Genomic DNA, 21,950 nt, shown 5'->3' on the forward strand with positions numbered 1-21,950 from the left:
TGTGAGGCTGCTGTCTCAGCAGGCCTGATCTCTTATTGAAGACCAGGAGGATTCCTGTAGAGCTGCTGTCCTTCAGTCTGCATTGGAGTTCCAAAGAAGCTTTTTCTAATATTGGTGAAGGGATGCCACAGCAGCAGGGTAGAAGGATATGCCAGCAAGAGTGAGGGCAAGCAGGCAAAAAACAAGTTTCCTTTTTCCATGCCCTTTTGTCTGGGCTGCCACCAGAACCTGCTGCCCATATTTAGGTGGGGCTGCCTGCTTCGGATAACTTGGTCAGGGAAGTCATCACAGGAGTGCTCAGGTGTGTACATTTCAAGTGGTTCCAGATTCAGTCACGTTGGTATCCATGGTTAGCCATCACAGATGGTTTGGTTTTCTAATTAGTCTCTGAGCTTGCTTAGTTTGAGTCTGCTCCTGAGACTCAAACATTTCATAACCGTATTAGAGAGAAATTGAATAATAGAAACATAGAAAGGAATTTGTTAAATGTTATGTTTTACCATGTGTACCACAATTCAAGAAGGCAAAGAAAGTAAAGGGAAAGAAAAGATGACTAGAAAGATCTTTGAACACTGTCATTTTTAAAGAATATTAGACTAGAGAATATTTGGTCTTATTGGATGGGAGATGTGATAAACATTTACATATTGAAGGTTAACATGTAGGAAATGGCATATATCTATTCCATATAGCATGGAAGTTGAAAATATTCACTGGAGGAAGGGATGGGGAACTAGGATTGGTATGTAAAATGAAAAATAAAATTCTTAAAGAAAATATTCATTGTATGTGAATACAGAACCAGTATTGATTGAAGGGTTATCCTGTGAGACAGGAAGCCCTTATACAGAAAACATGAAAACAGATCTATCAGCTATTAAAAATTAATTTTTGTTCAGATAGAAAGTTTGACTAGAATTATTAGGATCTCAAGGTGGGGTTTAAATGAGTCCTACAGACACAAGATAAAATGACAAATAGGTATTTATTAGGGAAGCACTTACACAGATAAGAGTAAATAACCACTGTGGTCTTCCTGCTCCAGAAGATGCAGTCTCCACCTTTCTGATGCTCTTCACAACCCAATAGAGCAAGAGCCAGCCTCTCCTCTACCATATAATGGGTCAGGTATGCACCTGAAACAATGCCTGAAGGGTGTGGCCACCACCACAAGTTCATTGGCAAGGCAAGATGTCACTACAATGTCCCCTTTGTCTAACTAAAAGGGTTTTAAGCCTGATTCCAAAAGTATATTCAATGATAACAAATATCAGGTATATTCCAGGAGAAGGAAAGGTAAAAAACGTATACAAATTAAGGTCTACAACCAGCAAGAACAGCATTAAGCAATAAACACATAATACATGTCCAGTCCCAGGATAATGGCATATAACATAATTCCAATTGTTGTCCTAATCTGGAAAGTCTAAGTCTTGTACCTAGTATTTTTTATGTAAGGTAAGAGAGGATGTTAGCTATGACTATCTAGTCTGCAATCTCATCAAAGACCTGAGAAGGAAATAACATTACTAGGGTATGTAGGAAGTGCAAGCATACAACTTCCTAAAGGTGCAAGCAAAGACAGAAACAGCAGGCTACTTGGACAGTCACCCAAGGTCTTATAATAACGTTGTGGCAACCAGCTTTGGCTCAGGCCTAGAGTATCTGACAGACCATCTTAAAAGAAGGAAAACTGAAAGACTATCCTACCCTGAGTTGGCAAGGTTTAGCAGCCTCTTTAGGTTTATCTACTGTTAGCTCAGTTAGGACAGCGTACCCAAAGTCAGAGGTGCAGATAGGTGCAGTATAACCAAGAGGAAGATGAACTCCGACTGGAGGGTCATCAGTGCCCATCATACTCTCAGGAATAGCTTGGTGCTATCGGGAGCAATTGTGTCTCATGCCAGTGGAATTCTAAATTATTAAAACATTTAAATGCCATATTTTGTAGGTCTTTGAAGTGTTTGAAGATCAAATATATATTTTGGGTACATCTCTGATCACATATAGAACATATAGAATGGCTAACATCATTAGGCATAAGAAGCATGGGTAACTATAATCTGTAATTTTCAGAATATAATTGTTCATAGGTAGGACTGAAATATCTTGACCAGAGGTAGAACTGTATAATGCAATATATATCCTACATTTTATCAATATACAAAAATCTTAATCCTATGTAGAACCATACATAGATAGAATATGATAAAGATAGTTTTATATTTGTGCACAAAAACATCATAAATAGAAGAGCCTACACAGTATGACATATAATTTTAAGTTTGTAACAATATACAAATTATCCAGGGCATTTTACTTAAGTTTCAACATATATAAACCTTTAATAATATAAGTTGTCTATAGCTAACAGTTGCTAAAAAGTTCACAAGAAAATATATTAATCTACATATATCCCATCTATACCCTTTAAACTTTTCTAAAAGAGATTTCTGAGTCTGAACGCCATTTTCCATTCCCAACCCTACACAACTTAAAACTAACCCTTAGCAGGTGACAATTATCCATTTTCTAGGGGAAAAACCAAAACTCCATCAAAGCCAATTGTAGAAAAGGGGGCGTAGTTTTCTTAGAATTACTTCTAGCTGTCATGGGGCAAAGGAAGTCTCAAGAGGAGTAGCTGTAACATTTGTAAACGGTCTCTGAGTAGCAGGTGGTGCTTGTCTGAAGTTCTTATCTGAAACTCTGGCAGAATGTTATAAGAAGGCACACCATCACAGCTAGCTAGCTGGGATTGTTTAGTGCAGTTTTCATTCCAAATCGATCCTTGAGTGGTGGTTACCAGTTCAAAGACATCAAGTTGAATCTCTGAGTTTGAGGCCAGCCTGGTCTATAGAATGAGATCCAGGATAGCCAAGGCTACACTGAGAAACCCAGTCTCGGAAAACATAAATAATAGTAACTAAAATTTAGATGATGTCTGATGTAATATTTCTTTGAACACTTAAAAGTGATTTTATGATAAACTGTGGTCTGGAAGACTTTAACAGGGCATACTATTTTCAAGCAGTGGAGGCCAAAGGGAAAAAGTTATGTATAGAAAGAAAGATTTTGAGCATCTAAATGGGAGTGAAAGTCCCAGACTAGTTAAATATGGGATAGAACTTAAACTAGCTGACTTTCCTAAAGTTTCCTAAGGTTTTCGGCAACCTTGCTTGTAGCTATTGTAAGATCAACTCAGTTATGTTGTCTTCTGGCTCTTGGGTCATATGCTACTTTCTCTAGCTCTGATTTGAATGCCCCAGCTCACCTCTCTTGTTTTTCATTTCAGAGTCTAGTGATTCATTTATGAATGCCTTAAAGTATGTTAGGATGCAACCTTTTTAGAAGTACCTTGATTCTGCATTGTTGGATAGGAATAAAGGGGAGTCTGTGAGGAAGAACATGGATCTAGTAATCCAAAATGTTGTGACTATGAGTAAGAATTATGATGCTTTCTGCTTCATGAATGAGGTTATAAATTCTAACTTTTGCAGGCCCCATAGCAGTACATATAAATAAAGCAAAATAAATCTGTTTTTCTTTTTTAAAATGTTATTTTTACATATTTGTCTTGTTATACTCTCATGATCAAGTCAGAAAATTTGCATCAAAGATGCACCTTTTTAAGATTTTATACACTTTTATTATGTATGAGTGATTGACTGCATGTGTGTCTGTATATCACATGTGTGAATTGTCTACAGAAGCCAGGAGAGAGTGTCAGATCCCCTGAAACTGGAGTTGCGGACAGTTGGGACAGTTGGGAGCCACCGTGTGGGTTCTGGGACTGAAATGAGAGTCTTACGCTCTTCACTGCTGAGCCCAGATGCATCTTTTTCTAACGATAATCCTCACCAATGAATTTTAATATTCTTTAGGTCACTGTGTAGAAATGCCCACAGAAGTTCAACTGAAGATGATGACTCATCTTCAGAAGAGGAAATGGAGTGGAGTGATAATAGTTTGCTTTTTGCCAATCTTTCTATACCTCAGTTAGATGGGACTGCAGATGAAAATAGTGGTAAGAAAACAAATTGTTGTAGGTACTTGACTAAAAATGTATTTTATTTGAAAACTGTGATCATATTTCCTATATAAGTATGTGAAACTATAAGTGACCCAATTATGTTTTGTCTTTCTACAAGAGTTTTTCTTTTTAAAAAATATAGACATGTGATTCCTTATTTTCAAAAGGGTAGGATATTTGTGAGTTGCTTGATTGAAGCTCTGTAAACCTTAATATCATTCATGTAGAACAAGAAATTAAGAAATATGCTAACCATATGTCAAATAACATGAAGAATAAGCATATTGTTTTATGAAGCAGCTTAAATAATGTAGTATTTTCCCATATTTTTTAAAGCCACTATAACATTTTTCTGATCAAGAGATTATGTATTTAAAATAATGTCTAATACTGTGTCTTAATTGTTTAGCCTGTATTATCTTAACAACAGGGCTAAACTTTTTGTTCATATCACTGTTTTAGACATACAATTTAAATTCTTCATTAAGGGCTTAACAACAAGAATGAGTAAAGGCTTTTCTTTCTCTGATTCCAGACAATCCATTAAACAACGAAAATTCTAGAACCCATTCTTCTGTGATTGCAACAAGCAAGCTATCCGTAAGACCTTCCATCTTTCACAAGGATGCTGCTACATTAGAACCCCCGTCTTCTGCTAAGATTACCTTTCAGTGTAAACACACAAGTGCCCTTTCCTCCCATGTTTTAAACAAAGAAGACTTAATTGAAGACCTTTCACAGCCAAACAATACAGAAAAAGGTCGCGATAATTCAGTCACTTTTGCAAATGAAAGTACTTACTCCATGAAGTACTCTGGATCTTTAAGCAGTACTGTTCATTCAGATAATTCTCATAAAGAGATTTGTAAGAAAGACAAATCTTTGCCCGTATCTTCCTGTGAAAGTAGTGTTTTTGATTATGAAGAAGATATTCCATCTGTAACAAGACAAATACCTAGTAGAAAGTATACAAACATGAGAAAAATTGAAAAGGATGCCCCTTTCATACATGTGAACCGCCACACTAGTGAGAATACATTGGGGAAAAACTCTTTCAACTTTGCTGACCTAAGTCATCCAAACAATAAACTGTCCCCTGACGGAGATGACAAGGGAAAGAGCACACCCTTTAATAGTGTATTCCCCTCTTCAGTAACTGGACATTGTGACATGCTGTCGAACTCAGGGGACAACAGAGCTATGGTGCACTCTCTCGAGAGTATCACTGACGAGAGTGGACTAAATAAACTTAAAATCCGATATGAAGAATTCCAAGAGCATAAAATGGAAAAGCCAAGTCTCAGCCAGCAGGCAGCACATTATATGTTTTTTCCCAGTGTTGTTCTTTCTAATTGTCTCAGTAGACCACAGAAACTATCTCCTGTTACATACAAACTACAACCTGGCAGTAAACCTGCCCGGTTAAAATTGAGTAAAAAGAAATTAATAGGCCACCAGGAAACTTCTGCCAAAAGTAGTGATACTGGAAATACAAATGACAGTTGCACAAGTAATAATCCTTACGGCAATACTTCTGAGAAGGATAGTACATCGAGTAATGACTTAATTAAAGCTACTCATGGGACATTTGAAAATAAAACATCTACAGAAAACTTTATAGACTGTCATTTTGGAGATGGGTCTTCAGAAACTGAACAGTCCTTTGGACTATATGGAAATAAATATACACTTAGAGCCAAACGCAAGGTGAATTATGAAACTGAAGAGAGTGAGTCAAGTTTTGTTACACACAACTCGAAAATGAGCCTACCTCATCCCATGGAAATTGGTGAAAATCTAGATGGAACTCTAAAATCCAGAAAAAGAAGAAAAATGTCTAAAAAGCTGCCCCCTGTCATTATAAAGTATATTATTATTAATAGATTTAGAGGGAGAAAAAATATGCTTGTGAAGCTAGGTAAAATAGACTCTAAAGAAAAGCAAGTAATATTAACTGAGGAAAAAATGGAGCTATACAAGAAGCTTGCACCTTTGAAGGATTTTTGGCCAAAAGTTCCTGACTCCCCTGCAACCAAATATCCCATTTATCCACTAACACCAAAGAAAAGTCACAGAAGGAAGTCAAAACATAAGTCTGCTAAGAAAAAAACTGGCAAGCAACAAAGAACAAATAGTGAAAGCATTAAAAGAACTTTGTCTTTCAGAAAAAAAAGGACACATGCTGTTCTGTCCCCTCCCTCACCATCTTACATTGCTGAAACCGAAGACTGTGACTCGAATTATAGTGATGTTATGTCGAAGCTAGGTTTTCTTTCTGAGAGAAGCCCAAGTCCTATCAATTCTTCTCCACCTCGCTGCTGGTCTCCCACAGACCCAAGAGCTGAAGACATTCTGGCTGCTGCCGAAAAGGAATCCACACTCTTTAAGGGCCCTAATGCATATAACCCTAAGACAGTCAGTCCTCGTGTGGGAAAAGCTAGTCGAGTGAGACTGAGAGCACAGGTTAAGAAGTCAAAAGCGAGACTTGCTAGTCCCACTGTAGTTACTAAAAGAAGAAACAAACGGAATCAGACAAATAAACTAATGGATGATGGGAAAAAGAAAGCAAGAACAAAACAGAAACAAAGGACAAACGAGAAAGGCGCATCAAGAAAGCATATCGTACCTCCAGAAGACATGATAAAACCACAGTCTGAGGCTGAAGCAAAGCTTGCATTCAACCACCAGAGTGCGTCTGGGCTCACGAGTAGCCCTGGCGCTCAAGCACTTTTTAAACAGAAAGAGATGTCACAAACAGGCCCTGCTGTGGATCATCCACTTTCTACTTGCCAATCCACTGGACTTAATACACAGCAGAAGCTGTCTAACTGCTTTTCCTCTTTCTTAGAAAGCAAGAAGTCTGTGGATTTGCAAACATTCCCCAGCTCACGAGATGATTTACATTCTTCAGTTGTTTATAATAGTTCCATAGGACCTGGAATCTCAAAAATGAATATTCAGAGGCCTCATAATCAAAGCACTATGTTTACTGGAAAGGAATCAACTTTGATTCAAAAAAGCATATTCGACCTTTCTAAGCATTTGTCTCAGGTGGCACAGAGTACACAGATATCTTCAGGTGTGATGCCTCCAAAGACAGAGGAGAGTGCAAATATACAAAAAAACTGTGTGTCATCATCTATTGGAAAGTTAAATGAGTACCGCAGTTCTCCAGAATCAAAGCCAGAGCAGGTCTGTGTCCCTAACTTTTTGCACTGCAAAGACAGTCAGCAGCAGAATGTGTGCATGTCGGAACAGTCAAAACACAGGGAAACGTGTTCTCCAGGCAATGCAGCTTCCGAGGAAAGCCAGACACCTAATTGTTTTGTAACCTCTTTGAGAAGTCCCATCAAACAAATAGCATGGGAGCAGAAACACAGGAGTTTTATTTTAGATATGTCAAATTTTAAGCCTGAAAAGGTAAAACAAAGGTCACTGTCAGAAGCAATTTCACAAACCAAAGCACTGTCTCAATGTAAAAATCAAAATGTGTCAACACCTTCAGTATTTGGTGAAGGACAATCTGGACTAGCTGTTCTAAAAGAATTGTTACAAAAAAGACAGCAGAAAGCACAAAGTGCAAATGTCATGCAAGAATCAACGTCTGGTCATCAGCCAGATAAGAGTACTTCTGTTTCTGTTGAGCATAAGAAAGCTAATAAACGAACACGGCCGGTGACATCTCCAAGAAAGCCCCGGACTCCCAGAAGAACAACAAAACCTAAGGAACAGTCCTCCAGATGCTTAAAAGTGGACCCTGTAACCCCACAGGCCTCTGGCCAGTCGGGTAATTCCCTGTCAGACGGTAGCCCCATCCTTTTTTCAGACCCAGGGTTTGAAAGTTGTTATTCACTTGAAGATAGCTTGTCTCCTGAACATAATTACAATTTTGATATTAATACAATTGGTCAAACTGGGTTTTGTAGCTTTTACTCTGGTAGTCAGTTTGTTCCAGCTGATCAGAATTTGCCTCAGAAGTTCCTAAGTGATGCTGTTCAGGATCTTTTCCCAGGACAAGCTATAGAAAAGAATGAGCTTTTAAGTCATGACAAACAGAGTTGTAGTGAGGAGAGGCATCATGTCTCTGATTCAGGCCCGTGGATTAGATCCAGTACCTTAAGCTCTGAACTTTTTGAGAAATCCTCTGTAGAGAACAATGAAAATCATCGCCACAGCCAATGGAAAAATAGCTTTCATCCCCTGACATCTCGTTCTAACTCAATAATGGAGTCTTTCTGTGTCCAGCAAGCAGAGGGCTGTCTAAATGAGAAGTCCAGGCTCAGTAGGAGTTCAGTGGGTAAAGAAGTATTTCTCAGTCTCCCACAGGCAAGCAGTTCAGAGTGGATTCAAGGTCATAACAGAAAAGAAATGGAACAGTCTCTTGACTCAGTTAATACCTCTTTTACTACCATACTTTCTTCCCCTGATGGGGAACTTGTGGATGCAGCATCTGAAGATTTAGAATTGTATGTTTCAAGAAACAATGATGTGTTGACACCAACTCCTGATAGTTCACCAAGGTCTACCAGTTCTCCCTTACAATCTAAAAATGGCAGTTTTACTCCTCGGACTGCTCACATTCTGAAACCACTTATGTCCCCACCAAGTAGGGAAGAAATTGTGGCAACTTTGTTGGATCATGATCTTTCAGAAACTATTTATCAGGAACCATTTTGCAGTAATCCTTCTGATGTGCCAGAAAGGCCCAGGTAATCAGAATTAATTTGTTTCCCCTTAGGTTACTTTGAATAGTTTTTATTTATGTAACATTTCATAACTGATTACTAGCTCTCTCTTTGTGATGCTGCATTTTTAAGAACAATAAGAAAATTATTTGTAATTATAGACTGATTAATAACATTCACAAACTAACTGGAAAACGACACCTAGAGAAATTAAGTTGATGATTCTTGGGCTTTAACTTACTAGTATTTAAGTCTTTGTCACCATTAAGGATTAGTGGAGCAGAGGCTCACTTTGATGAGGAGTTTAAAAGAATGTCAAAATACCTCAAAGTACTACAGGATGGGGGAGGAAGAAGGGGGATCAGGATGAGAGACTCTGTGTGTGTGTGTGTGTGTGTGTGCGCGCGCGCGTGCGCGTGCGTCTGTGTGTGCATACATTTGTGCTGGTATGTGGGTGCAAATTCAATACTGGAACTGGCCCTCTACCACTGGGGTTTGCCCCATAAATGGAAGTATTAATTATTAAGTGCTCACGCACGCACACACACGGGAATATATAGATACACGCACACACATACACGGGAATATATATATATACATATATATACACATATACATACATATGTATTATAGTATATGTGTATGTAGGTGTGTGCATATCACAAGTCTTATGGAACTCACTTCCTGCCTTTCACCATGTGGGTCCCAAGGATCAAACTTGGGTCATCGGGCTTGGTGGCATGTGCCTTTACCTATAGAACCATCTCACCAGACCAACATTAAATTTTTGGACTTGTTAGTTTTGTTTTTTGAGACAGGGTTTCTCTGTGTAGCTTTGTAGACCAGGCTGACATCGAACTCACAGAGATCCACCTGCCTCTGCCTCCTGAATGATAGGATTAAAGGCGTGTGCCACCACCACCTGTCACTTTTGGACTTCTTTTAAAAATTTGTTTCCTAAAATTTTTATTTACTTTTTTAATAAATGTGTTCATCTGCTTTCTATCACTGGGAGAAATCCTGGATGCCACCCAGTTCGTACAGTGGACTCACCATTTCAGAGGTTCCTGTCCATGTTTATGACTTGGGTCTGTGGCAAGGTAGCACATCAAGATATGTGTGTTTGGTAAAGAAAGACTTCTCACTTAAAGGTTAGGACCAAAAAGAAGAGACCAGAGCTCATAATCTAGAGACCTTTCAGAAAGTCCCATGTTAAAGTTTCTGGCAACTCCCGAAGTCCCAAGCTAGGGACCAAGCCTCTAATGCATGGATCTTTTGGGGACCACTAAAGACCCAAAGATAACATTGAGCACACGTAAGTTCTTCTATGAGACGTTACTAAGGAGTGATTAAGTTGTGGTTTCTCCTTATCATTTCTTTCATTCAAGATCTTCAGAGAAGTAAGGTACATATGCCAAGGATTGAAGAGGGGATCACTGTACCGATTTACTTTGCAGTGATTGGGTAGTTCTGTACCACGCCCATCACCAAGGTAGCCTATAACTGATGAGAACTAACAGAGTCTATGAACTAATCTGAGCTTGGGGCTGTGACGATAAATCAGTTGGTAAAGTGCTTGAGGACTTAAGTTCAGTAACCCAGACTCATGGTGGTTTCTGTTTGTTTGTTTGTTTAAAAAACAAAGCAATACTGGTGGTATGTACTTGTAATCCCAAATCTCTATAGAGGAGGTACGGGTAGAGCCTAGGGCTTGTTGACCAGCCAGCCTAACCTACTTGGTCAATTTCAGATCAGTGAAAAAGAGAGGCTAGCACCTGAGGAACATCATCCAGAAGTTTGTCCTCTGACAACCACCTTCATAATACACACAACCACACAAGGAACATCATCCAGAAGTTTGTCCTCTGACAACCACCTTCATAATACACACAACCACACAAACTAAACCAGTCTATCTTTTAATTACGGATTCTAAATGCATACATGTGAGTTCAGACAGTAGTGTTCATTTGTGTTCTGCCAGTTCCAGTGGTTCTCATGTTTATGTCAAACTCAAGTACATGAGAGAACAGAATTATGGCTATTTCCCTCAGCTGTGTAGGTGGGGCTTTTGTTTGATACTGAACATTGAACCCAAGCAAGGCCTCATGGGATACCACCACCAAGGGTGCACTTTTTTCTTTTTAAATATTGAGAGAATTTAATTTAGGTACAGGTATATATAAAAATAAAATGTAGAAAAATAAATGATAAATTACTGCATTGTTTTTAATCTATTTATGGCGACAGTGGAACATTACTTAAAATTAGCAGTGAGTGGCTGGAGAGATGAACCAGTTGATAAAGTGCCTGTGGCGTAAGCCTGAGGACCTGAGTTTGGATTGCTAGTGCTTACATGAGATCTGGACATGGTGGCACTTGCCCATAACTCCAGTACTGGGGAGGTACACACAGTCTCTGGAGCTCATTGGCCATCCAGATAATCAAAGTGCTGAGCTTAAATTTTAGTTTGGACTGCTCTCTCAAAATCTGAGGAGAGAGCAACTATGGAAGGCACATAATATCATCCTCTGGCCTCTGCATGTGTTAACTACATAAAAACATACACACAGACACATACAGAGTTTAATAGTGGTGAGAATTTTGATGAGGTTGTGTCATCTCCAATGAAAAAGTTTCATGAGGCATTGAAATTAAAAAAAAAAATTACCTTCTTTATTTTGTATTGGTGATGCCTTTTAAAGAAATTAATTTTGTAATTATATACTGATGAAAAAAGCAGATTGAAGCTGAGGAGTATTTTGTCTATAAATGGGGTGAGTAGAAAAAAAGAAATTGCAATGTTTGAGACACCAGAAGGAAGTCTAAGTCTGTTACATAGGAACTTATTTGGGTGTTTGTTTCTTGAGACAAAAACATTTGTTCTAAAATGTTTTTATAGGGAGATTGGTGGACGGCTCCTCATGGTGGAAACCCGACTTCCAAACGACCTGGTTGAATTTGAAGGAGACTTTTCCTTGGAAGGACTTCGCCTATGGAAAACAGCATTCTCAGCAATGACTCAGAGTCCCAGACCAGGGTCCCCACTTCGTAATGGCCAAGCAGTTGTCAATAAAGGGTCAAGTAATAGCCATAAGATGGCAGAAGATAAAAAAATTGTAATTATGCCTTGCAAATATGCCCCAAGTCGACAACTGGTTCAAGCATGGCTTCAAGCCAAAGAAAAATATGAACATTCAAAGAAACTCCCTAACCCTGAGTTAACTGGAGTGGTAAAACGTGAGCTTTCTGCTGAAAACGTGAGTCATTCAGTTCGTCCAGGGGACGCACCTGCAGTGTCTCCACAGATGGGCGCGTGTCCACATGCACTTTCCTGTACAGCACATGCCAAGGGGGACGTCACTAAAGCTCACATTGCCTTGCAAGCACCAAGTACAGGGTGTGGTCAGATTGTGAGTGGCAGTCAAACACTGCTACCAGTTACCTCTGCAGCTGTTCCTGAGGAAGAGGAAGATGAAGATGAGGATGACTCTTATGTTAGGTACAGCTCCCCTGAGTCTCCAGGGATTCCACCTTGGCAGCAAGCAACATCCCCCGATTTCAAAGCACTAAATGGAGATGATAGACACTCATCACCAGTGGAGGAGCTCTGTTCCTTAGCCGTTGAGAACTTCTTAAAGCCGGTAAAAGATAGTATCCAAAAAAGCCCCTGCAGTGAGCCTCGGGAGCCTCAAATGATCTCTCCAATTAATGCTAGAGCAAGAACTGGGAAATGTGATTCACTTTGCCTTCATAGTACACCAGTTATGCAGAGAAAATTTCTCGAAAAGCTTCCTGAAGTAACTGGCCTTAGCCCTTTATCAATAGGTAAGTGTAGAAATAGTGGAAAAGTTACATACACGTCTTCAGAAATTGAAGCATTTCATATGACAAAAATCATAAGTCTAGTAAATGAACTTGTAGCTCAGGAAATGGAAGATTATTTCTGGCTCATCATGCTTTAGAAATTCTTCAGATGGAAATGTTTTCATCTTTCTTGATAATTTTTTGTAAGTAAAGCCAACAGATTCATTTTAGTTTTCTAACCATGCTTTCTAAGCAGTCATTGACCTGATGACCACAATTGAGTTTCTGGAGTTTCTCTTACATTATTTTTATTTCTTTCTACTTGGATTTCTCTTAAATACATCTTACTATTCTTAGTTATTTTCTAAGTGTTGCAGTTTAAGCCTTATGCTTTCCTTGGATTTTCTTCTAAATGATCAAATTCTTGTCCACAGGGTTAATACTGGTAATTCACAAATTTTTATTTCCAGTTGGGAATTCTGTTTTAGGCTGTAGATCACTATTCTACTGACTGTATGGCATTCTGATGGAATGTTCAAAGGACCAACACACTCAGATTCCTGTGTCCTGTGAGAATCTTTGCTTTCTCTCTCGTTCTCTCTCAGTGACTAATGCCACTGTTTCAGCAGTCACTAAAGTTAGGCACAGTATACATGTCACATCACCTGATTCTCTTAGCAAGCACCCTGTTCAATCCATGACCATGTTCTTTTACTTTTACCTCATAAATAACTCAAATTTTTGTACTTCATTTTTTATCTCTGCCACCATAGCCTTACTCTGGCTCAGTATCATCTCTTCGCTGAGCCTTCCCTGGCCTTCTTACACCCTTACTGCTTGGCAATCAGGATAAATCATTTATGTCTTCCTACTGTGCATATTTCAGTTCAGAGACACCAAGTCTTAACTAGACATGAATTTCCAACTAGTTGCTCCTTCATTCAGAGTTTGACTTTTCCCGTTTTAGTTATACACACACACAACTGCAGTCAGAAAACCCTGTAAATAAGTGGGCCATCATGTGTTGTTTTGAGTATTGTGGAATTTTACACATAAATTATTAGAGCATATTATTATAATTCTATTTTATTACTGGGTATTGTTAATCTTATTGTGCCTAGTTTATAAATTAAATGCTGTTATTATGGGAGGTAGGTAGGTCGGTACAGCAAAAACCATAATATATATTAGATTTAGTACTCCCCATGGATGTCCACTGAAAGGTCTTAGGACATAGTCTATACAGGTAGGGGAAGCTGTTGTGATTTCATCTTCATCTATGTGTGGTGAATTTGTGATTCTTTCTAGAACACAGACGAAACTTGGTCTCACTCCCTCCTTCTCATATGTATTTGATGAATGAATTATCCCCAAGGGCAATGACTGAGTTATAAAACTCAGTGGTAATGCACAAGTGTGCTTATTTACAAATACAGACTTTTGAAGTATTTTGTGGAGATTGACATTTTTATTTTTAAATTATGAAATCTGGCTTATAAAACAATACTCACAAATGATATTTAAGTGTTTGAAACAGCACAGTTCGCTTTAAAAAAAAAAAAAAAAAGAAACATGTACAAGGTAAAAATGAAATTTCTTTCTACAGAACCAAAAACCCAGAGGTTGTGTAATAAGAAAGGAAGTGATCCTGAAAGTCTCAGGAGAGCCCTCCTGACAACACAAATGAAGGTAACTATGCTGAGCATCTAAAGGCCACTGCAAGACCAAGTATTGATTGTAGATCTCAGATAACATAACTGTGTCTCAACTTAATGTTTTCAGTATTTTTTGCATCATTATTTACATATCTTTGAGACAACAAATATTACATTTATCTTTGGTTTTTTTTTTTTAATTGTTGGGATCTAAAAGATTCTTATGTGTAAATACAAATATTACAGAGAAAGTGAATATGATAGCCAAAATGTGGATTATGAGGATACACATACATTAACTGATAACTGGCAGTATCAGAGCAGTCCAATCACAGCAGAGCTCAAGTAAGTGATTTTTGATCCCACCAGAAATATATCCTTTTCATTGGTTTATTTTTTTAAAATATAACTTAATTTTTAGATTTCTTTCACTAAATTACAAAGGAAAACATTATTTACTGTTGAAGTTGAGAAATTATAAATGTCCTTATTCAAATACTAGACATATGATAGTACTTAATTGGGAAGTATAAGGTTATGTGAAAGAAATGCATTAGACATTGTCATTGGAAATAAATGATAGAAACCACTTCCACATTAGCTACTTCTCATAAAGGTCATTACACATAAGATTATTTTAATATTTATGTGTTGAGTCTATACTACAAACTGGATTTATAAGGTTTTTTGTATTATAAGCTATTGGTATTTAAAACAACCTAGTTGTAAACATGTTGGGGAAAATGGTTAATGAATTTAAATAGCAGAAAAGGTACTTTAAAGAACAATAGAGTCCGATATAGTGGCTCACACATATAATTCCAGCACTAGGAAGTCAGGGAGAGATCACTGCACTGGGCTAACCTGGGCTATAGAGAGTGAGACAGAAAAACAAAAGGTATCTATTCTAAATGCTTGAGAGCTTTGCCAATACCTGTGGCAGGGAGGTGAGCTCCACATGCACACTTCCACACCATTCAAGCCACACACACAGCCAAGCCAAGATAAATATCCATGGGGTGTAAGTGTCAGCACTACCCGAACACTGCTTTCGGTATTTTGGGCTTGTAAAACCAAATAGCAACACATGGTTTGTTTATAGAGTATATCATATTTTTATAGTTACTAAAGTAAAATAAATGTTAACAAAACTTTTTTTCTTAAAGAAATGGATGTTTTTGTTTTTGTTTCTTTCTGACTGTGTCTTTTCTTAATAGAATCAGTTTGCAGCAGTAAATACTCCAAAGAAAGAAACTTCTCAGATCGATGGACCATCTTTAAACAATACCTATGGTTTCAAAGTCAGCATACAAAACTTACAAGAGGCGAAAGCTTTACATGAGGTAAAACTGCAACTTTAAGGTTGTACACACTGGGCTTAACAGGGTTTGTCCATAGGTTGGAGTATGAGAATTTTTTTTTTAAGTAGGAAGGGATTATGTTCAGTTTTTTTCATTAATCTTCGTTTTGTTTTCTATTTGTGTAAAATAGAAAAAAGTTTATACCGACCAGTTGCTGAGACTGATTTGTTTCACAGCCTTCACAAAATTAGTAACTAAAATTTAGTTTATGCAAGTTAAGTTAGAAAAGCCAGGCAGTGGTGATGCACGCCTTTAATCCCAGCACTTGGAAGGCAGAGGCAGGCAGATCTCTGTGAGTTCAAGGCCATCCTGGTCTACAGAGTGGGTGCCAGGACAACTAGCAGTACACGTAGAAAACCTGTCTCAAAAAGCAAAAGCAACAAATATAACGTAAATTAGTCATAGTATGAACTGGAAATTCAACGCATATGTTTAACCAGTAGTGAGATTGAAATCGTGTGTGTGTGTGTGTGTGTGTGTGTGTTATTTATATTTATTTTATTTTATGAGTGATTTTCCTACATGTTATCTAAGTATATCATGTGTATGACTGATACTCAAGGAAGCCAGTAGAGGGAGCAAGATCCCACTATGCAATGCACCAAAGCCCACATTAAGAGATAAATTCAGGATTACATAGCAAATGCATGCCCATAGTTAAGTGTTTTTTAAAACTACAGTTATTGGGTTGGCAAGATGGTTTACCTAGTAAAGGCACTTGCCACCAAGCCTGCCAACCCAAGTTTAATCCCTAGGACATATGTGTGCACATATAAACAAAGAAGTATTTTTTATTTAACAAATAAAAAATAAAAATACTAAAGCAAAATTGATAGAACTTAGCAAAAATACTTGTCCCTGTATTTGTGCATATGTATGCTGATGTTTGTGTCTGTCTGAGTGTCTGTATGCGCCCACAGAAGCTAGAAAAGGCATCATATCCCATGAAACTGAAGCTACTGGTGTAGGCAGGATGCCTGAGATGTTATATGGGTGCTGGGATCTGAGCTCTGGTTCTCATCATTGTGCTGCAAGGTCTCTTAACCTCTGAGCCGTCTTTCCAGCCCCCAGCAAAACTGATGCTTACCTTTGGGTATTTTTTTTTTTTTTTTCATTTTATTTTAGGTATATAACATCTTGAAGTTACAGTCAGTCCATGATGTCTGAACTTGGATTTTCAGTACCTGCCCAGTGGTCAGAACAGGAAATGGACTCTGTTTAGAGTACCTGCTCTAGGGAGCTTTGTCCATTGTGTTTCCATTATCTTCCTTCTGCTATCACTACTCAGCACACAGCGCAAGGACTCCTGCCCACTTCCTCACCTTCCTCTCAGCCAGCTAGCTCACTCTCACTCTGTTCGCTTTAAACTACACCTTCCTTAGGAACCCTGAAGAGCAACAGTGCATTTTAAATCTCAGGACAGAAATAGTTTCTAAAAATGAAATTAGTCTTTAAGGGTCTTTTGACCTAAAATTGTCCTTCCAGGTCTCTGTACCCATTAGCCATCCATGTCCATCCTTCTTATTAAATCGGCTGTTTTGTTCTTCTTAGCTTTAGGAGAGAAGTTTTCCACTTAAAAAGTTTTGTGATAAGTTATTGTGTGCTAATTATTAGCAATAGAATCCTGAAAAGTACACACTTCCAAGTAAAAATTTCTGGCTCTGTGGCTCGTTAGTCTAGTGAATGAGCAAGCTCAAAGTTAGCAGGAAAGGCTGTCTGAAAAAAGAAGGTGGAATGCAACAAAGATGCCCACACCTACTTCCAACATGTGCACGCCCCATGTACACAGACATAGGCATTGCGTAGACACACAAGTAAGTTTCCTAGAGTATGCCTACCATGTGTGAGATCCTGGGTTTGATCCCAGTAAAATGAAAATAAGTAAAATCTTTCCCATGTCTCATGACTTCACGACTTCACTATTTGTGTTTTGTTGTTGTTGTTTTGTTTTGTTTGAAACTTCAGTATGTAGTTCTGATGAATGTGTTAGATTTTGGGTTACTTTATGTTTCCTTGTACCTTCCTCATATGTAATTAATATTTTGCATACTTAAATGTATAATAGTTAATATATTAACAAATACACACATGTATTCATTAAATTTTAATCAGGACAAAAAGACGAAATAAAATAAGCCTCCCTCCTACACCAGACTAGCAGTTTGCTTCTTTAAAAGCCCTGTGTACTTACACATTTTCATGCCTCTGTAGGTATTTTCTGTGCGTGTGCTTGATTTTTACATGTAGAGACGTACTGCGTTCAGTGGTTCCGCTTGTCAGTATATTAAACTGATGTTTCCATATTAGCACATATAGATCTGGCTCTTTATTTTGAAAAATGTTAGAAGTTACTATTCTTTCATTATATGACCTTTATGGTGCTAATTTAGTTACTAATCTCCCATCTAAACACTGAGTTTCTTTCCTAGTGTTTTATGCTTACAGTCAAGTGAACATCCTCCTACTTATAGTCTGATTAAATGAATGAGTTTATAACATAACTTCTCAGGAGTAGAATTGCTTGGTTAAAAGATGTGTGTATTTAAAATTTTAATTTTTGATAGATATTCTCAAATTGTCCTCCAAAAAGATTTTTGCTAAAAATAGAATTTGCCAGATTCTATTCCTGTGACTGATGGAAGTCATGCACTTACATTCTTCATTGGCTTGCATGGATTATAACTGCAAATCTGTTGCTAATTTATGTGATTGGAATAATTATGAGAAGACTATGAATAGTCTCATTTTTCAATGCCAGCTGTATGTATATGGTAGCGTATAGCATGTAATCATGAATCCACACCAAATTTTGTTTCCTGTACTATGTTGATTTATTTTAATTTATTTTTACTTTTACTTATTTTTTTGAAGCAAAATATTGCTGTTTCCCTGCTGGATTTGAGCTTGTGAGCTGAAGCCATCTTCCCATTATAGCCTCCTGAGTGGTTAGGATCACAAGTGTGCTCTTCTGAGCCTAACTTTGTCTCTTTTGAGAAGAAACTAAGAGTTACAGTTGAAAAGGTTTTTATTAACAAAGTATAGGAAGTGTAAAGACTATTGTGTGTTGCATGTCAGTGAGCATATAGACGTTGGTCAAATGAAAAGCTTATTATGTGGTTGATTCTGTAACAGTTCATGTGTAATTTTCTTTTTTCCTTAAGGTAAAATTAAAACTTAAAAAACTGACTCATGGGCAGAAATGTCTAAATTAAGTGATCCTTAGATAGTAGCGGATTAGTAAATATGAACTTTAAACTAAGAGTCTCTGTTTTCAGTCTAAACTGCAGGTAGAACTCTAATGCAGTTAACTGGAAAGTGACAGACTGGTTTGAGTGTGGATGAGCAGCTGGATTAACCATTCTTTTCTCAAGCAGAAATTAAGAAGCACTGCATGTATTTTAAACAAATACTTTTTAAGTTTTTCCATTGAGAAGTAATAGCACAAGAATTTTCTGAAATAAGAATATGAGTTAATGAAATTTGGAAGCAAAAGTCTTAAGTTTCATAAATTTATGAATTTTTAAATTGTGACTTTGTTTTGTTTTTTGAAGACAGGATCTCTCTGTGTTGTACTGGAACCTGATCTGTGTGCCAGACTGGCCTCTAACTCAAGTTCCATCTATCTCTGCCTCCTGAGTGCTGGGATTAAAGGTGTAAGCCACCACCACAAGCCACCACCACCTGGTTGTGGCTTTGTCTTTTATGTTCATATCTATATTTTTACTTACTTTACTTACTTTACTTGTCTCTTCAAAGTCTTAGTGAATAGGACTTCTTTGAACATGTGTACTGCAAAACACTTAAAGTATAGTTTTCATTTCCTTTTTTAGATACAAAATCTTACCTTAATTAGTGTGGAGTTACATGCTCGAACTAGAAGAGACTTACAACCAGATCCTGAGTTCGACCCAATCTGTGCTCTATTCTACTGCATTTCATCGGACACTCCACTCCCAGACACAGAAAAAACAGAACTCACAGGCGTGATAGTGATTGATAAAGACAAGACAGTCACCCATCAAGGTATTGTTCATTTTTAGTAATGGTGTGCTTGCCCAGTAGATTTGTGTGGGGACTTTGTATTGGCTGTGCAGCTCAGGCTGGCTTTGAATTTGGATCCTTTGGCCTCTGCTTCCCGAGCGCTACGATCACAGGCACGTGCCACAGGAAGCGGAAGAGTCCTCTCTAATGTTGGCTGAGGTTGGGGTACGAGGCCGTGCATAACTTTTCTGTAGATTTGTGACTCTTACTCTGTGAGTTACAGTAGAACGGAGATGGAGTGCAGAGTGTGAGGCCTGCAGGTTCTGCCCTCAGCCCTACAGGGGAGGAACACAAAGACCTTAATAAAACGTCTAATTATTATTCTCAACAAATCCGAATAGTCAGGTATCATTAGCTTAGGTAGACAATCTTCATTATCTCCACATAAATTGCTACTAATACAGACTTTGCTTACTTTAGACATTGTTAACTACTGTAAGTTAATAGTTTATAAGATACATTTTCTAACTGCTCATGTATCTTCCTAAATAAATATATGTTTGGTTCAGAGGTTCTTCCTATACCATAGAAGCATTTTAGGAAATGCAAGTATTTCTCTGAAGTTTTAAAGGTAGACATTAAAATTACTTGAGGAAGATTTAGTATAGAAGAGAGCTGTTAAGAATGTGATGTTTAATTGTGGCTAACATCAACTAACAAGTCATTGAATTTTCGTGAATTTTTCATGATGGTTGGTGGTGATAATTTGAAATTAACCGTGGTGGGATGACTTTACATAATGGAAACAGGCAAGCAAAGACACGTTCAATTTTTTTTTTTTTTCTTGAACAGATGTTATCCATTTTCTAGCTTACTGTTATTCGCTGCTAAACAAAGCTTTTACCCTTAGGAAAATTAAGCATAGAAACAAAAGTAATTTTCTTTGCAAGTAATATGCACCTGGGAATTTTATAAATGAAGGCTTTAGGAGAATAGCTGAAAATGTGAAGCTTGAATTAAATTATATGTTACATAAGAAAAACCATTTAAGAAAATCTTCAAGTAGTTAGACTATAGTTTTGCTTGTGGGGTTTAGTTTTCATATTCTCTTACTCAAAAGTAAAGATTAATGTTATTCTTATTTAATAGTACATGATATGTTACATATAATAAATATTTTATTCCTTAGATGTCAGATATCAGACCCCATTACTTATCAGATCTGGGATTACAGGACTAGAAGTTACTTATGCTGCAGACGAGAAGGCGCTCTTTCAAGAGATTACAAACATAATGAAGAGGTATTGTCTGTCTTTTCTGACTTCCTTTCTGGTCTTCCTTGCTCAGTCATTTCCTACAGATGATATTAGCTGTAAGAGAGAATGAGAATCATACCCAGGACCCTGGAAGTTTGTAATTATCCTTAGAGATGTTTGCTTTCAGCTTCCTGTCAGCATTCCTGTGCCCATCAGAGGAGGATAGGAAAAGCAATGTTCTGTTTTTACAGTTAAGGGAATAGAGAAAAACACTTCCTTCTAGCTTCTCAGTTGGATTTTGAAATGATTTTGCTATGGTTCTGAAGTAACAGGGATTTGTAAAAAAGTTCAGTTGTATTATTCACTTATGAATAAGTTTCTACCTTGGGAGGTGGCCACCATTTCAGTAATATTTTGATTTGGTATATTTTATTGTTTTTTATTTTAATAATTGATCTGTGTTGAAATTAAATCTTGTGAGAGGTTATGAAGTTATTTTAAACACAATCATTTTAATTTAAAAATATAAAAAGATTACTTCATTCTTTCATCCCATTTGTGAGTAATTGCTCAACACAGACTTCGGTGTCATCTAGTACCTGTATTATCATCTTGCGCACTTCATTTACTTCCATAATCTTAATTTTGTGCATCTGAAAAGTTAATAACCTATACAGGAAATATGCCAACGCATGTAAAACTAATAGCTTAGTATCTGGCACATAGTCAGTATGTCATCTGCTCACTGTGTAAGAAGGAACCCTGTATGCTAAGTGTAAAAAATAAATTCAGTGAAAATAAACCAGGCATGTTGGCTTATTTCTATAATCCCGGCACTCAGGAGGCTAAAGCAGGAGGATTGGAAGTTTGGGGTTATCCTGGGCTACGTAAGACTCTTGTCTCAGAAATAATAAGGGGTTGAAAATGTAGATGAGTGATATAATACTTGCCAAGCTTGTATACAGCTAGTAATGACAATAGTAAGTTACATTACAAGTAAATGATGCAAACAAAATTATCAGAGTGGTTCTGAGGTTTTTTTATGGAGCTACTATAGGATTTACTCTCAAAACTTGCAACTGTAATCAGTTCCCCTCTTCCCTGCAGTTTCCTTTGAAGTTAACTGTTTTCTCCTGTACTTGACCAAAAATATTCCCATGATACTCACCACATGG

The 21,950-nt window shown here is 37.5% G+C and overlaps 1 protein-coding gene across 1 annotated transcript in view; it reads left to right on the forward strand.

The window, feature by feature from the left end:
• Rev3l (REV3 like, DNA directed polymerase zeta catalytic subunit) overlaps positions 1 to 21,950 on the forward strand; it is a 133,915-nt gene that overhangs the window by 77,093 nt on the left and 34,872 nt on the right. The window contains exons 12-18 of the mRNA XM_051175551.1: positions 3,882 to 4,024; positions 4,566 to 8,739; positions 11,618 to 12,543; positions 14,129 to 14,211; positions 15,395 to 15,520; positions 19,369 to 19,561; positions 20,709 to 20,820. Coding sequence (XP_051031508.1) covers positions 3,882 to 4,024; positions 4,566 to 8,739; positions 11,618 to 12,543; positions 14,129 to 14,211; positions 15,395 to 15,520; positions 19,369 to 19,561; positions 20,709 to 20,820 — 5,757 coding nt within the window. The remainder of the gene's footprint in view (positions 1 to 3,881; positions 4,025 to 4,565; positions 8,740 to 11,617; positions 12,544 to 14,128; positions 14,212 to 15,394; positions 15,521 to 19,368; positions 19,562 to 20,708; positions 20,821 to 21,950) is intronic.

Source organism: Phodopus roborovskii, unplaced genomic scaffold (assembly GCF_943737965.1).
Source record: "Phodopus roborovskii unplaced genomic scaffold, PHOROB, whole genome shotgun sequence".
In the NCBI taxonomy this organism is placed as follows: Eukaryota; Metazoa; Chordata; class Mammalia; order Rodentia; family Cricetidae; genus Phodopus; species Phodopus roborovskii.